Source organism: Musa acuminata, chromosome BXJ2-3 (assembly GCF_036884655.1).
Source record: "Musa acuminata AAA Group cultivar baxijiao chromosome BXJ2-3, Cavendish_Baxijiao_AAA, whole genome shotgun sequence".
In the NCBI taxonomy this organism is placed as follows: Eukaryota; Viridiplantae; Streptophyta; class Magnoliopsida; order Zingiberales; family Musaceae; genus Musa; species Musa acuminata.
The window spans coordinates 40327093-40342265 of record NC_088340.1 but is presented as its reverse complement, the minus strand read 5'-3'; the positions used below and the strand labels follow the sequence as shown (position 1 = coordinate 40342265).

Here is a 15173-nt window from a genome sequence, read left to right as displayed (position 1 = left end):
TTGCTTGTTTCTCGGTGAGGGAGCCCGGAGACATCTCATGCTCTTTTGGCTTTTCAGCAGCCACCATGTCACATCACATCACCAGGTGAATCGCCAGTGTACTCAATCTGCTGGCCAAAAGTTGGGTGGATTACTGCAATAAAAGCCCAATCATGCTGTATTCTTGTCTCAGAGAGATGCTGCTGGAGGATTTGGACTGCAGCAACTGTTGACATTATGTAATCCCATAGGTTTAGGAATGTAAATGGACAAAAGCATGTGTTGATGATCAGAAGGATTGGACAGCGGACAAGATTGAGCTGATTTAGCCTGAGTCTATCTCTCCTGCCTCCTCGAAAGACAAACAAGGCTGAGTTTTTGGGTGGTCAAAAGGTGATGGAGGTCGGAGGGATGTGTTCGGGCATGTGGAATCCATCGAACGAGTCTTTTGGCTTGTTGGAAGCTTAGTGGAGAGGAGGGAGAGTGAAAAGTATTCATTTCAGTCAAATGATCATTTGATGATCATTTCCAGTCCAGGAATAATAATAATAATAATAATAATAATAATAATAATTCATCAAGAAAAAAAATAGTATTAGATATTTAGATGTCTCTATATTTGATTTTTATCGAAGAATATTTTTTATAAAACTCTAATAATATCTTGATTATTTCAAGTCACATATTCATGGGTTGATTCGATCTGATCTAAGTGATTCAGGTCATATTATTGCGAATTGAGTCAATTTCGATCGCAACAAATCGAGTCGAATTTTATTGGATATATAGCCAATATAATATGAGTGTAACTTGAGTAGTTGAAGGTGAAATGGGAAGAGCAACAGGTGATGATATAAGAGGAGGAGACGAAGTGGAGGTGGAGGACGTGAGGATAATTTCGAAATGGAGGTAGTGAGATACTTTGAAGAAAAAATAAAGATAATCCACGACTTAACAGGAATAAATTAAATATTTAGATTTTTATTAAATCGGTCTAATCAGATTTATATCAAATTTATCGATTTAACCCAAATAACCTACAATCAACCAAGGTCAACAGGTATTAGTTATATATTTTTATTATTATTTTATAAAAAAAATATTTTGATCATAGTATTAAAAAAAAGAGTATCCCTCGATAAAAATCAAATATGAGGATGTCATTTGATAAAACTTCATCACTATTTTTTTAGATAAATTATATAATAAAATATAGTATTTTAGTTGAGAAGAGATGAAATATGGAATGTTAGGAATAACTTAGAGAGATTAAAAGAAATCAGAGTCATGTTTGGATATGTATGGTTCACAAAGTTGACCAATTCAAGTATAAGGTTCTCTGTTTCTCTGTTTCTTTCCCTTTCCTTCTTTTATATTTTTATATAAAATAATATTTACGTATTCAACGTGTAAATTGATGTTTGACAAGTCTTCCATATAAAGCAAAAAGATCTTCTTCACATCTTATCTTGACACCTTTTCAACATGTTCCCTTATGAGAGGGAAATTTGATTTATATCACTATCTAACGTAATTTCAGATTTCTTTTCTATAAAATTTTATTTATTAAAAATATATATTATATATATTTTTTTGATCAAATTGGAAAACTTTAAATTTTTTGTTACTCAATCCTAATTAGCACAAAATGTATTTACGATAAAATTTGATTATTAATTCGACTCTTGATACTATTTGAAAGCGAAAGATACTTATATCTTACTTGTTATAAAAGGTTATATTGGGGTTTTGTCTAATAAAATCTCTCTAATAATTAATTTATTAATATCATTTTTATAACTATGTTAATAAATATCGAACGAAAACATGCTTAAGAAGAATATTATTTTTTATTAATATCATTTCTTATAATCATCGATAAGCAATTGGATTTCATATATCAAATCATGATAAGCCTATAATAAATTATATTAATGTTAAAAAACATATGTTTGGGATTTAATGATTTAATTAACTAATATAATATATAAATAGCCATCTTTTCAATCATGCGGCTGGTGGGACCTGACGCGGACAACGGAACAGCCGTGTAGCTTCGTGTTGCGATGAAGTCCACGTCGAGTGGATCAGCACCACCCCTATCTCAGCGTCGGCGTCGTCATCTTGCATGGACAAAGCTCGGCTGTCAGAGATTGGTTGCAGGTTTCCGTCGCCACCACCACAACCGCCCCTCCCAAAAAAAGCAGTTTGGCCTTCCATTAATGAAAGCTCCCTTGCCGTCTCTGCAACAAAGCCTCGGAACTGCACAGAGCCTTTTCCCAACGCTCATCAATCGTGGCTGGTCGTCGAACTCCATTCAATCACCCGAGAAGAAAGAGAGAACGACAGACCAAATCGGCAACAAAGTCTTGATTCTTGAATCACTCGTGTCTGAATCTGAATTGGAAAAGGAGATTCTGAGTGAGTCAGCCTTGCGTGGGAGTGACATATCCATAGGAAGATGTCCATATGAACAGAGATCAGCAACTGGTCCATGTCAGAATGAAAAGCGTGGGGTGAGATCATTGTCAGTGTCTCCATTCTTCCATCGGAAAGGGGAGTATGTTCAAATCATTAGCTTTGGAATCTCCAATCTTCCAAAGAGAAGAACGACTAACTGAGAGAAAAGCGTGGCGTTCACCAACCTCGTTCACACCAAGAGAGAGACAGAGAGAAAGGAGATGTAAATGAATTCGCAACTCGAAGTCGGCAAACCCCCTTCGACTATCCACACTATAATCACGAGGAAGACTTTGCTCCTGTTTTGATCCAACATTAAAAAAAAGGAGGTCCCAAACATGGAAAGTATGCATCATATTCATCTTTGAGCCTCTACTTAAAGCCTCTCCACTCCCCCTTCCTTCATCCCACCTCATTACATCTTTGGCCACCAAACCATCCTCTGTTTCTCTCTCTCTCCAAGCTCCACAGGATAGCTGCCATGTCGAAGTCAACCACCTTCTTTGTGATAGCTCTTCTCCTCTTCGTCTCCCTCGGCGAAGCAGCTCGGCATGCGCCAGCAGATCCAACAAGTACCCAAACGGAGGTATGCTGCAGAAATCATGTCTTCTTTGGTTCATTCTTGTATCTGATACAGTGCGTTTGACGACAGGGTGTAGAAGAGGACAGTTTCGAGAAAATGGATGAGGAGTGTGGAGGGGTTGGCAAGGAGGAGTGCCTGATGAGGAGGACGCTTGCGGCTCACACAGACTACATCTACACCCAAGGGAAGAAGCACTGATAAGAGCAGGAACAGCCCTGCTACCCATGGATTACTTGTTAGCTCTTGCACTACCATTGTTGCAAGGATCTTATGCTGAATCCTACTTCTGTGGCCTTGTCTTGTCCTCTTGGGACTCCTTGGGTTTTTGGTTACATGTATATGAGAAGGAACTGATGAATGTTTTGGAATAAAATGCGCGGAATTTATCCTGCATGATCTCTGTTCACAACCTTCTTCTTCTTCTTCTTCTTCTTCTTCTTCAAATCGATGATATTTGATGGGATGGATGACCTTCAAATGATGTTCTTCGTCTCTTTGGCTCGCTGATCTAAGAGTCAACTCATTAATTTGGAGGTACATCAGATCTCAAGGGAATTCAAACATGGCTCAGAACACAATGGGTTTAGGTCAACAATGAAACTTCGTGCTACTAAAAGCAATAATCTAACCATTGCTTAATCAGGGACATGGATCACCGTGCAGGTTCCCCTTGGGCTGCAGGTTGACGAAACATCCACCAAGAAGAGCCTATTAAATGACATCTATATTTTCGAGTCAAACAAAGATTCGTTGCTTAAAAAAATGTATTGACTGATGGAGGTTCTCTAGGATGATAAATGTAGGAGAAATGTTGGACAAAGAACTGAGTGCTTAACCTCCACTAGGTCTAAAAAAGATGAATTAAATACCATTCCAGCTCAATGGCCATGGCAGTTCACATCTCCAACATTGACTGATTGGTTGATTTCCCTTCATTACAGCTTATAATTGTGATAATAGTCAACTCAACTTTATAGAGTGGTTGGCTTTTCACCAAGTGCAGATCCTTCTAACCACAATGCAGTATGGCCATGCAGATGGGAGGATTTCTCTCTTCTTTTCCTCCCTTTCCTCTTTCGTCTATCTTTATCCTCTGCTCCCATGATGAAGGATGCAGAGCCGTGGACTCCAGCCGTCGGTCAATCAGTCACACCCACTGCTGAAAAGGCTCCACTTGCATGGTAATGGCTGTGCATCCATCCATTTAGTTCGGTCCATCTGCGAACGGTGAGGAGATAGTGGAGCAGCAGCTAATAGTTGATGCCACCCATGGCTGGGCCACCAAACTAAGTCGCCGTGCCAATGCTTGCAGCCGAATCTTTGTCGAGCACAAGCTGGTGTTGCCTTCTCCACCCAAGAACCAACTTTACAGTAACCTAACATGCTTGTTGAGAAGGTTATTCAGATATCTCAGTCTGACTCAACATGATCCATCCATTCTCGTGTCTCTCTGCAACTCTTTGAAATGCCTTGGCAGCACAAATCTTCCACATCTCCATGGGAATTATGCATGAGCATCAATTTCAGTGGAGCTGCCACGGAGCACTGAAACCAAATCGACTTTTAATAAAAAAATATTTTAACAATCAACCTTCATCGGTCAACTAATTATCCCAGAGGCGCTAATAAGAAAGAAAAGGATCGAATCGTTCTCTTCTAGGCAATAACATAGGGGTGGTTATGGTTTATCGGCTCCCGTGAACAACAGTCAACGGGAGGTAATTTTAGCTAATCTTGTCGATCTCCATGGACAACAGTCTAACGAAGATCGTTCTAGTTTATGTCCCCCGTTTGTCACCCTTGTGGGCAAAACGCTGAGGGAGAGACATTGAGACTGTTACAAAAGATTATTTGAGTCAGTCAAGTATAAAAGTTAACCTTTGACGTCAACTTAAGGGTCAATCTTTTTTCCAAAAACTTCTTATATTCCATATAATTTCCAAACTAACTTAAGCGTCAGATATGTTAGATCGGGAAACTCCTTCCGATACAAGCCTTGGTGCAAAAACCTATCGAGAAGTCAGATTTCAACTTGAGCGGACGTAAGACTACCTTAGATTGGTCGAGAGTTTGATTCAATTTAGAGACCAAAATCGAACGGTATGATTCAGTCTCAATTTGACCCGAACCGTGTTCACCCTTACACTAATACTGGGCCGACAGCCACCTTGTGCTGGGTGGGCCTCTCTCTCTCTCTCTCTCTCTCTCTCTCTCTCTCTGGGGCAGGAGGAGAGTATATGGACAACACAGGAGTTCTCATGTTTGTCAATCAAATTTTCTTTTATATTAATTATTAATTCTTCCCATCTATATAAAATATAGTTTAGTAATATTTAAAACACAATAGAAATAATAATAGAGTGTTTTGCGTATTAGTCAAAATCGAATCGAAGTCTCCGCGTCGATCCGATCTAATATTTCCAAAATGATGCTCCGGTCAATTCCATTATCGACCAACTACCATATCATCCTACGTGGGATTTTCTGGCTGGCTCGAAACGTGAGGCCCACCAAAGAGAGTGTCTTGGGGATTGCCGCTTGTTGTTCTTTTCATTCCCGAGCAGAAACGCCTGTTCTCGAACACTCACGAATAGTATACCCGAGTGATACCGTCCGTTGATCCTGTTGATTCGACAGCCACGCGGTTGAAGGTTTGCCACGATCGACGCCGAGCGCTGTTCGCACGGTGGCGTGGTGGACTTGCCTCGTCAAATAGCACGTGTCCGAGGGTGTCGCCAGCGAGCAGCCGCGATCGCGCGAGCCGCGGGATCCACTCGCCGCGCCGGTTCGACACGTGACGCTTGAGTCCTGCAGACGTGGGCGGATGCCGCCAGAGTCCGCTCCTTTCTTAGCTTTCCCTCCTCATCTCTTCCTGTCTCCCTCCTCCCTCTCTCTCTTCATCTCCCTTTCCTCCTCCTCCTCCTCTTTCGCTCCACCGCCTACTCTTTCCATCGATCTACATGTGTTGATAGAATATACATAAAAGCTTTCGAGTGGAATTCTTCGAGGGAAGTAAGAGCTTGTTCTGAGTTGGTCTCCTCGTCGGTTTTCGTCCCTGTTCTGTTTCCTCCTCTGTTTTCCCAAACTCTGGCGCCTCGATCCGCCCGGCGAAGAAGGGAAGGTACGATTCGCCGACTCACTTCTCGCCGTCTTTTCCTTCCTCAATCTTCGTCTCTTTTATGGATAGGTAATCTGGTTAGTGCGGGGTGGTTGTGAAGCCACTTCATCGCGAGCCATGGAAGGCAGAGGAAGCGAGCCGTATTTCGACCCGGACTACGATTCCCTCGTCGAGAGGATCAACCCCCGGTATTGTTCCCTTCTTCTTCTCCTCTTCCTCCTCCTCGTCTTGTCTGGTTGTAATTCTTCAGCAAAATTTCTGTTTTTCGACTAAATTTGTGATCGTCGCAGCGTTTGCATCGACAACGAGACATGTGAGGATTGCACGCTCGTCAAGGTCCCTGCATCGCCCTTCTCTCACTTTCCTGCCATCGATGTCGAGTAGATAAGAGAGAAAAATGAGTGCAATAACATGAGATTGTAGTGGTGATCCAACCAAAAACCATTTTGACGCCAGAACCGCCGTTGTTGCGGTGGGCGGTGCGAAGCCGCAGGGCAAGATTGGGGGCCGCGTGAGCCGGCCCCAAACGGAAAGGAGCGGCTACAATTTGTTTGCTTGCTTTCTCTGGCTGACAACGACGATGACGATGGCTGCTTTGCGTCGCAGGTGGATAGCGCCAACAGGCACGGGATCCTTCTGGAGATGGTTCAGCTCCTCACCGACCTCGACCTCGTCATCTCCAAGTCCTACATCTCGTCCGACGGTGGCTGGCTCATGGATGGTTTGTTCCCTTCCCATATCCATTTCTAAGAGAGGAGGAGGAGAAATGAATTTACCAGACGATAACTAAGCACACGCCTTACGTGGCAGTGTTTCACGTCGCGGACCAGCTCGGTAACAAACTAACGGATCCCACCACCCTTCGCTACATCCAACAGGTAAGCAAAACTGCCTCCTCCTTTTCTTCGACTCCTCTGTCTCTTGATATCCTTTGCTTTGGTGATGGAAGCAGTCGCTGGTGAGCGGATGGAAGGGAACCCGGAGCACGGTCGAGGTGAGGACCTGCCTCGGGAAGCTGTTGGGCCCGGGGCAGCTGGCCTCCGGGTACCCCGCCATCGAGATCACGGCCACGGACCGGCCTGGCCTCCTCTCCGAGATCGCCGCCGTCCTCGCCGAGCTCCACTGTCATGTGGCCTGCGCCCAGGCCTGGACGCATAACTCACGCGCCGCCGTCATCCTCTACGTCACCGACGAACCCGCGCGCACGCCCATCGCCGACGCCGACTGGCTGGCCCATATCGAGCAGCAGGTCGACAGTGTAGTCGAAGCGCACCATGGGCCCGGCGAGCGGCGGCGGGTGAAGGTGTCGGGGCCGACGCCCGGCCGCGTGCACACGGAGAGGCGGCTGCACCAGCTGATGTACGAGGACGGGGACTACGAGGCCGGCCCCCCGCCGCCTCCTGTGAACGGCGACCACTTCGCGGACGCCAACCTCGAGGCCAGGAGGGGCAACGTACTGTTCTTGTCATCTCCGTCGTCGTCGTCGTCGTCTTCGTCGGCGTCATCGGCGGTGATAAAGACGCGGGCATCCATCGACAGCTGGAAGAAGCGAGGGTACTCGGTGGTCAACATACAGAGCAGGGACCGCCCTAAGCTCCTCTTCGACACGGTGTGCACGTTGACCGACATGCAGTACGTGGTGTTCCACGCCGCCGTCGGGTCGCACGGACCGCTCGCCGTGCAGGTCGGGCTCCTCCGTCGTCCACTGCTTGTGTGTTTTTATACGTGGTGTTATCTTCCTCATGGCGTCCTTTGACTCCTCGTTGCAGGAATACTACATCCGACACATGGACGGTTGCACTCTGGATTCGGAGAGGGACAGGCAGAAGGTCAGCCGGTGCTTGGTGGCCGCCGTGGAGCGGAGAGTCTCCCATGTGAGTTCGATTCTCTTCGTCTGCAAATGCAAACGTTCCTGTCCCCAACAATTGACAAATCCAATGATTGCAGGGGCTGAGGCTTGACGTGAGCGCAAGGGACCGGCCGGGCCTGCTGTCGGACGTCACCAGGGTGCTCAGGGAGAATAGCCTATCGTTGACGAGGGCGGAATGCGCGGCGCGCGGGGAGAGGGCGGTGGGAACGTTCTACGTGACGGACGCTTCGGGCGGCGGCGACGTGGATCCGAAGAGGGTGAACGCGGTGAGGCAGGAGATGGGGGACAGCGTCACGGTGGAGGTGAGCAACGACGCCACGCGAGAATGGAGCTCCGCCAAAAGCAGCAACAATGGCAGCAGCAGCAGCAGACTGACGTCGTCGTCGGCTGGTGGCAGTAGAAGCAGAAGCATGACCTCCCTCGGAAGCTCTCTCGGAAGCCTCCTGTGGTCTCACATCGAGCGGCTCTCGAGCAACTTCGGATCCATCAGATCATGAATATTACGATTTCTATTCCCGGAAGATATGGCATCTTTCTTCACACTTTGCGAGAATATAGAAATGTGTATTACTAATCTTCGTCAGACCAAATTAAATAAATAGTAGTTTAAAATCGGGAAGGAACATATTAAGATGCCATTTGGATTCTTTCATAGTCACTTACAAGTTCACTTTCACTAACAATATATTATAATGTCGACTGCATTGCAAGAATGGTTCCTTACATGGAGCCAAAGCGAGCAGTGCAGGACAGTGTCACGGGCCACACGGTCGAATGCAGATGCAAATCCTGCTGTTCTCGCATCCTCATGCCATTTGGTCGCCTCCTTCCTTGTACTACCAACACACAGGCTCCAACTGCACAAGCTTTCAATGGCCTGCAGGGCCTGAAGGTCCACCGAGGCCACACGAATCAGCTTCTTCCTGCGGAATGTGATGGAATATGCCGTCTCAAGCCAGCCCACGCCTCTCAATCCCCAGTCATGGCTTTTTGGTCTCGTCAGCAGATACCTTGAAAGCAGAGGAAATGGCATATATGTCCGTGACTGCGTTGGCCAATGGCCATCAAGACCACTCTGGGCTTTCCATTCGGTAAACAACAAGCAGTGGATCAAAATCCGTGCCGGTTTCGCTCTTCGCCGGTAATCATCCGCATTCAGATGCTTCTTCATTTACGATTGATGAGGATTGCAAGTATCATCAATACTATACACCAGAGACGAGATTGTATCTCAATCTCAACTCGCAATGCAAGCTGCACAGAATCTTCAGCCGTGTACTCTGTCACTGGATCGTCCTGGTTAGCTTACACTTTGAAATGAATAGGGTGGTCGTGTAATTGAGACTGCAGAGCTTCAACAGCTCGGCAGCCCGTTGCTTCAGCTCCGGATTGCAACCGCTCTGGATGACAAGCAATAGATTTGCAGGCAACCCCGCCTCCACCGCAAGCGAAGCACATTCGTCGGGAGCAAGCTTACAGACAGCCCACAATATAGACAATGCGTACTGAACACCAGCTTCGGATGCTCTCATTAGAAGCCTCACTGTGTTGGGAATGGTTTGAGGGCAATCTTTCAGAGCCGACAGGCCTTCAGGTATCGTCGAGAGATCATCCAAGATGTGCAATGCTGGTACCGAGCCCTCGGGACTCAGGTTCGGCAGTAGCTCCACGAGCTGCGTCACTGCTCCAACGCTCACCAGCGAGCTCCGGACTTGCTCGTGAGAGCAGATCGCTTCCAGCAAGCTAAGCGCCGCCGCAATGCCGTTCGGGTGTCGCTTGTCCTTCGCCAATCTCAACAGCGCTACCAGAAGACTCAAACTCAACATGAACTCGCACCGGAAACTCTTCTCCGCCATCAGCATCTCGATGTACCTCGTGCAATTGATCTTAGTGTCGATGGTGCCTTCATTCAGCATGTCTACTACGAGTGAGATTCTTGCCGGTTGCATCAGACTTGCCTTTGTATCTGAATCCAAGCTAAGATTCACGAGGATGGCGATCACCTCGGAGCCAACGGCGTGGGAGGTGAACGGGCCGAGGAGAGAAGAAAGCAGTGCCACGACACCGGAGTCAGCCAAGGCGTTCCTGAGGGAGGGATGGGCCACGACCATCTTCTGGAGCTCCTTGAGGGCCTCGACTCTGGCCTGCCCCTTGACCTTCTTCAGGCTCTGGACGAGCTCGGCGGCGCGGCCCTGGACGTCCTCGGACCGCTTCTTCACTAGGAGGTAACGCTGCGAGAACCAGGCGCTGATCAGCTGGTGGAGGGTTCGGTTGGGGGTGACGGCGTCGTCCCACAGCTCCTGCATTGTGGTGGGGCAGGTGAGGTGCCCCAGGGATAACCACTTGAGGATGTTGGCGCGCTCGTAGGTCTGGCCGGTGCAGAGCGTGACGGGATCCACCATGGGCTCGAGGGAGATGGGGCAGATGAACACCGAGGGCACATCCTCCGCCGCCGAGTCGAGCTCCTCGATCGTCTTCTTGAGATCGAGCTTCTCAGCGGCGGCCCCCAAGGTCCCGTCCTTCCCCGTCGGGAGGCCTCCGCCGCCCAAGATCCCGTCTTTGACGGCGGTCTCCAGATCTATGACCTGCCCACCGCTCTCCAGCCTCCATGAAGCGTGCTGCTGGAACTGTGGCATCGTTCGGAGCCTCAAAGAACCCAACTTTAGATCCCAAGATTCGATCTTTAAGCGAGAAAAAGAGAGGAAACAGGGGGAAGAGGAGGTTAGAGTCGGACGCGGGATGAGAGCATAGAACCGGAGTTGAGAGCTTCTGATTCAGGCGGATTTGGGCGCTGTCCTCTGGAGGAGGCTTCGGTGGCGCCGGTCAAAAGGAAGCAACCCATCATCATAACCAGCATAATGGAGTTATGATCGATCTCCGCCCCTGCTCTGAAACCCGAAGGCCCCCCCGTCCTGTCTCTCTCTCTCTCTCTCTCTCACACACACACACACACACACGCTGCCATCACCAGAGCTTAGAAAAAGGCGAAATCATACGCGACCAAAGGCCCAGATCAGGGGGTAAAATGGGGAGATAAAAAAAGAGCAAGCGGGAGGAGATCTACGCGAAACCTCACCCGCTCTTCTCCTCTCGAAGAGTGAGGCAGAGCCGGTGGCCGCGGCAACGTGTCCACCCGCTCACCGCACGTGCAGTCGCGTCATCGATCGTCGCCGTATTCGCTCGAACGATTCTTCGAAATGTCAATTTTACCCTTAAAACCTGAGGAATTAATAGATTGCCACTGTGTGACTGACAGTATCAAGTGAATTATCTAAAATTACGTTAATAGAATCAATAGAAATCATTTTATATAATACATAACATCTTCAAGTTGAACTTTGGACTAAAAGTAGTGCACAGAGGACGGTCACTATTAGTATTGCCACATCTTCTTCTTCTTCGCGACAGAGGGATTAAAGAAGAAGACTTCGGTGTTTAGTGGCTGTGTCTACTGTTTCAGAAGTTCTCAGCTGCGCATCTGCCATTTACTTTTGACTGTACTTTGTTGCGTTGCATCTGCGCTCCGGCAGCCAGTGGCAGGTCGACACATCACCGTCGGAGCTCTGCCACCTTCAGCCGTGGCAGAGACTATAAAGTCTCGGTCGACCAACCCTCGACAAGCTTGGCTTGATTCTGCACACGTTTCAAAGCACCAGCAGTTCCTATGGAGAGCGTCTCGTGAGCTCGGACGAGTCCCGCAGTACCCGTGTCACGTGTTTGTGTCAGACTTGGGAAGCCAGAGAGGTGGAGGAGGAGGAGGCGGAGGAGGAGGAGGGCATTGACCATGACCTCAGTCTCCGCAGAGGAGAAGAGGGTGGCACTGCTTTCCATGGGTCTCGCACATGGAGATCAGATTGCATTGTTTACCACACACCCGCCCACAGGTGACGACGAAAGAAGAAGACAAGAAGAGACTTAATGTAACTCTCAACATGCCATGCTTGCTACAGCTGATGGAAGAAGGTCAATCCATGGCCTTCACTGGCGTCACCGGCGGCAGCTACACCATGAACAAAGGTGAGCGGCGAAAAGGGCCCTTTCCGCGTCTACGCTTATATTATACTTCTAATTTATATATTATGCTAATTCTACGAATTAAATAACAGTCGTCAACTAATTGATTAAATTTATTTATTTATTATTTATTCGGATAATATAAATTTCTTTAGGAGCATCGCAGCCGTTGGTCGAGGGGATGGGACAAGCCCGGCGAGGTAATGAGTCCTCCCCGCCGCTTCGCGTCGGAAAAGAGAGGGAGAGCGGCAGCGCCGGCCTCAAGTAGAAGTTCCTCGGCGACAGAACGCGGACGCCTCACCGTCGATGATCTTTTGCTGTGTTTTCCCCTTTTCTTGGATATTTAGATCGGCAGTTCATTACGAGGGTCGATTGCTGAGCGGAAGCAAGTTCGATTTCAGTCGGGACCCAGGGAAACCTCCGGCTATCAGTGCTGCCAGTGGTAGGATCGCAGTCCCGTGTCTTCTTTTCAAGGCTCGTCGACCTTTGGGGTTTCTTTGTTCGTCTTTTCGTGGATTCTTGTCATGAGATGATTCTTTAGCTGTTTTCTGGGTTTCCGGACCGTCAATTCGTTTGGAGTTTCTGGATTTCCTTTAGGGTTTCTTGATTCTGCCTTTTAGGAAATGGCTTTCGGGTTGTACGCAATGTTCGTGTTTTTGCTCAGCTCGCGTCAAACACAATGTTAACAAGTGTGTTGGTATATAATAAGCTGTCTCATTCTCAGAAATGACAACTAAGACGATGATTTCTCGTTTGGTTTCAAATCAATGATCGAGTACAAACACAGGTCCATATAAGACTGCAGTAAAGTTCAATGAATTATGGGAATAGATTGATGGGATATAAACAGGAATAATTTTTATATATGAACAAATATTAGGAACGAAATTAAATTAAATTATAATCAAATATAACACCAAGATATACGTGAAAAATCTCTCCAATGTAAAGGGTAAAAATCATGTAAAGTGTAAAAATCACGGGACAAACTAGAGATAATCTACTATGAGAATAATAAATATACAAATATCAACCTCTTGCCCTAAATCCTAGCAACAATCACAAGAGAACAACTGGGATACAAGGATCACGTCACTGTCCACGATACCTAAAACTTCTCCAAGTAATCATAGCAAGAGTCTATTGTAGATTTGATCTAACCTGAGATGAGAGCATTGCTAGATGATTGACAACAACCTCTCTGCGGATCACGTCACTGTCAACGATATCTAAAACCTCCCCAAGTAATCACAGCAAGAGTCTACTGTAGATTTGATCTAACTTGAGATGAGAACACTACTAGATGATTGAGAACAACCTCTCTGCATTGTTCTTGTCTTCTTCCTTTTCTTTCTCTTCCTTTTCTGCCTTGTTTTCCTCCTTTTCTTTGGAATCCCGTGGCTGTTTTCTTCTCTCACGTTGCTGTCTTATTTATGTCTTTTTTTGCCTCTAATACGTAGCCACCACACTCTCCTAATGTTAATTAGGATTATGTTAAGAGGGGGTGAGTGGGCTATCCAAGCCTACTATGGGCTGAATTTGTGGGCTACCAGCCCAACATGGATGACTGAACATTAAGTTGAAGGAAATTTATCTCAATTAGAGGAAAAAGTTTTCAGTATTGCAAATCTATTCTCCTGAAAGTACTGTTAATTAGTGAAATTTATTGTTCTTCTGCTTACATCATCAACATTGATTTGCCTTGGATCAAGAAATGAGAATTGACACTCTTTACACTGCCATGTTCCTTCAGGACTGCTGTTCAAGGCATTTCTGATGCTGCTCTGAACTTTGAGGTGGAACTGATACCATGGCTGACAGTAATGGACATTTGCAAGGATGGTGGAATAGTTAAAGAAAGTTTTATCTAGCTTTCTAAAAGTCTGTTGGTTTGCCATTAAATAATATATGTATTTTTCCAATATTCTAACTGGTTCATTTTCCAAAGTGTACAGTCAAGCATTGTCTCATCTGACACTCTTAACTTGATGGAGCAACTGCTGCAGAAACTCCTAAATGATGGTTCTGAGTTTTGCATTAAACAGAGTATTTATTTACAAGTAGAAAATTAATTTTTGTTCATGATGTTTTATTTTAAGACCAAAGCTAACAAGTTGCACATCATCCAGGGCAATTTGTATCCAGCACTTACAAAGATTGTCAAAGCCATGAGAACAGGAGAGAAGGCTTCTGTCACCATTCGGCCACAATGTATGGTCAACCACCGAAGGTAGCCTGTGATGTTTTGGAGCTTTGGATATATGTATTGTCAATTTTCATAGCTACTAGTATACTTTTTTCTCACCTTACACCTCCATTAGCTTTTTCTTCCTAGATTGTTCCTGTTTGTGATGGAGAAGAAAATTGTGGATTGTGGATCCTATTAAATTATTGTGACAAAACCAAACCTGATGATCTGATTCACAAACTCAACTCTGATAAATATGGCCTATTTGGACAATGTACCAATGTGTTTTTGGGGCATTAGCACATCAGTGGATTTGATTTATTTATTTATTTATTTATTTGTAATATGATTAAATACAGTAGTTAACCTCTCCTTACATAACATAAAGTTTAAATATAATTGACACTTTTTTCATTATTTAATTTTTGAACTTGAGCTGAGTATTAGTTGTTCTAAGTCAGAGATGTCAAAAAGGTGCTTTTGATTTAAAAATTATGTATCATGATTAATAAAATAAATTAAAACTAAAATAACTCATCAAAAGTTGTATTTATTTAAAGTGTAAAATTATATTGTTCATATCTGATAACAAAAATGATAAAATAAAATAAAATAAAATAAAATAAAATAAAATAAATATAAAAAATCATTAAAATATAGTCCATCGTCTTCAATCTTGTCAGAATATCCTTTTCTTCCCCATAATAAATTTTGTTATCTTTCATAATTATGGGTAATGAGCTTAAAGCTTTTGTATTTGTTCTCGTGAGTTCTCATGTATATGTTTATTTCTTCGATGTCTAAAGTTTTTACTTATATTTTTCTGTGTCAAATAATCATCATAAAAAGTAAGATTATATCTCGTATTTTTAAAAATTTATATTTGTTTCTCTGATTAGTCATTCATTTATTTAAATCATCCAATGAAATCGGGTCAATATTGTCTTGTAAATTATAAAAG

General features: G+C 45.3%; 2 protein-coding genes and 2 long non-coding RNA genes across 5 annotated transcripts; 3 read left to right on the top strand and 1 right to left on the bottom strand.

Annotated features, from left to right (window-relative positions):
- Positions 1–2149: 2149 nt before the first annotated feature.
- LOC135606587 (uncharacterized) lies at positions 2150–3415 on the top strand. Its single transcript, XR_010484860.1, has 2 exons — positions 2150–3025; positions 3092–3415. It is a non-coding gene; the product is annotated as an uncharacterized LOC135606587 (long non-coding RNA).
- A 2590-nt stretch (positions 3416–6005) lies between these two features.
- Positions 6006–8635, top strand: LOC135608247 (ACT domain-containing protein ACR3-like). The gene is made up of 8 exons (XM_065100913.1): positions 6006–6143; positions 6210–6328; positions 6431–6476; positions 6747–6861; positions 6951–7018; positions 7093–7824; positions 7910–8014; positions 8088–8635. The coding sequence occupies exons 2-8, from the start codon at positions 6258–6260 to the stop codon at positions 8505–8507; spliced, it is 1557 nt and encodes a 518-aa protein (XP_064956985.1). The 5' UTR covers positions 6006–6143; positions 6210–6257; the 3' UTR covers positions 8508–8635.
- A 509-nt stretch (positions 8636–9144) lies between these two features.
- On the bottom strand, positions 9145–10923 carry LOC135608248 (U-box domain-containing protein 30-like). Its single transcript, XM_065100914.1, has one exon. The coding sequence runs from the start codon at positions 10644–10646 to the stop codon at positions 9294–9296; it is 1353 nt and encodes a 450-aa protein (XP_064956986.1). The 5' UTR covers positions 10647–10923; the 3' UTR covers positions 9145–9293.
- Positions 10924–11872: 949 nt separating this feature from the next.
- LOC135606586 (uncharacterized) lies at positions 11873–14491 on the top strand. Of its 2 annotated transcripts, XR_010484859.1 has the most exons (4): positions 11873–12027; positions 12180–12466; positions 13778–14070; positions 14154–14491. It is a non-coding gene; the product is annotated as an uncharacterized LOC135606586 (long non-coding RNA). The 2 variants fall into 2 exon arrangements; XR_010484858.1 differs by having other exon boundaries at positions 13778–14491.
- The last annotated feature ends 682 nt before the right edge of the window (positions 14492–15173 follow it).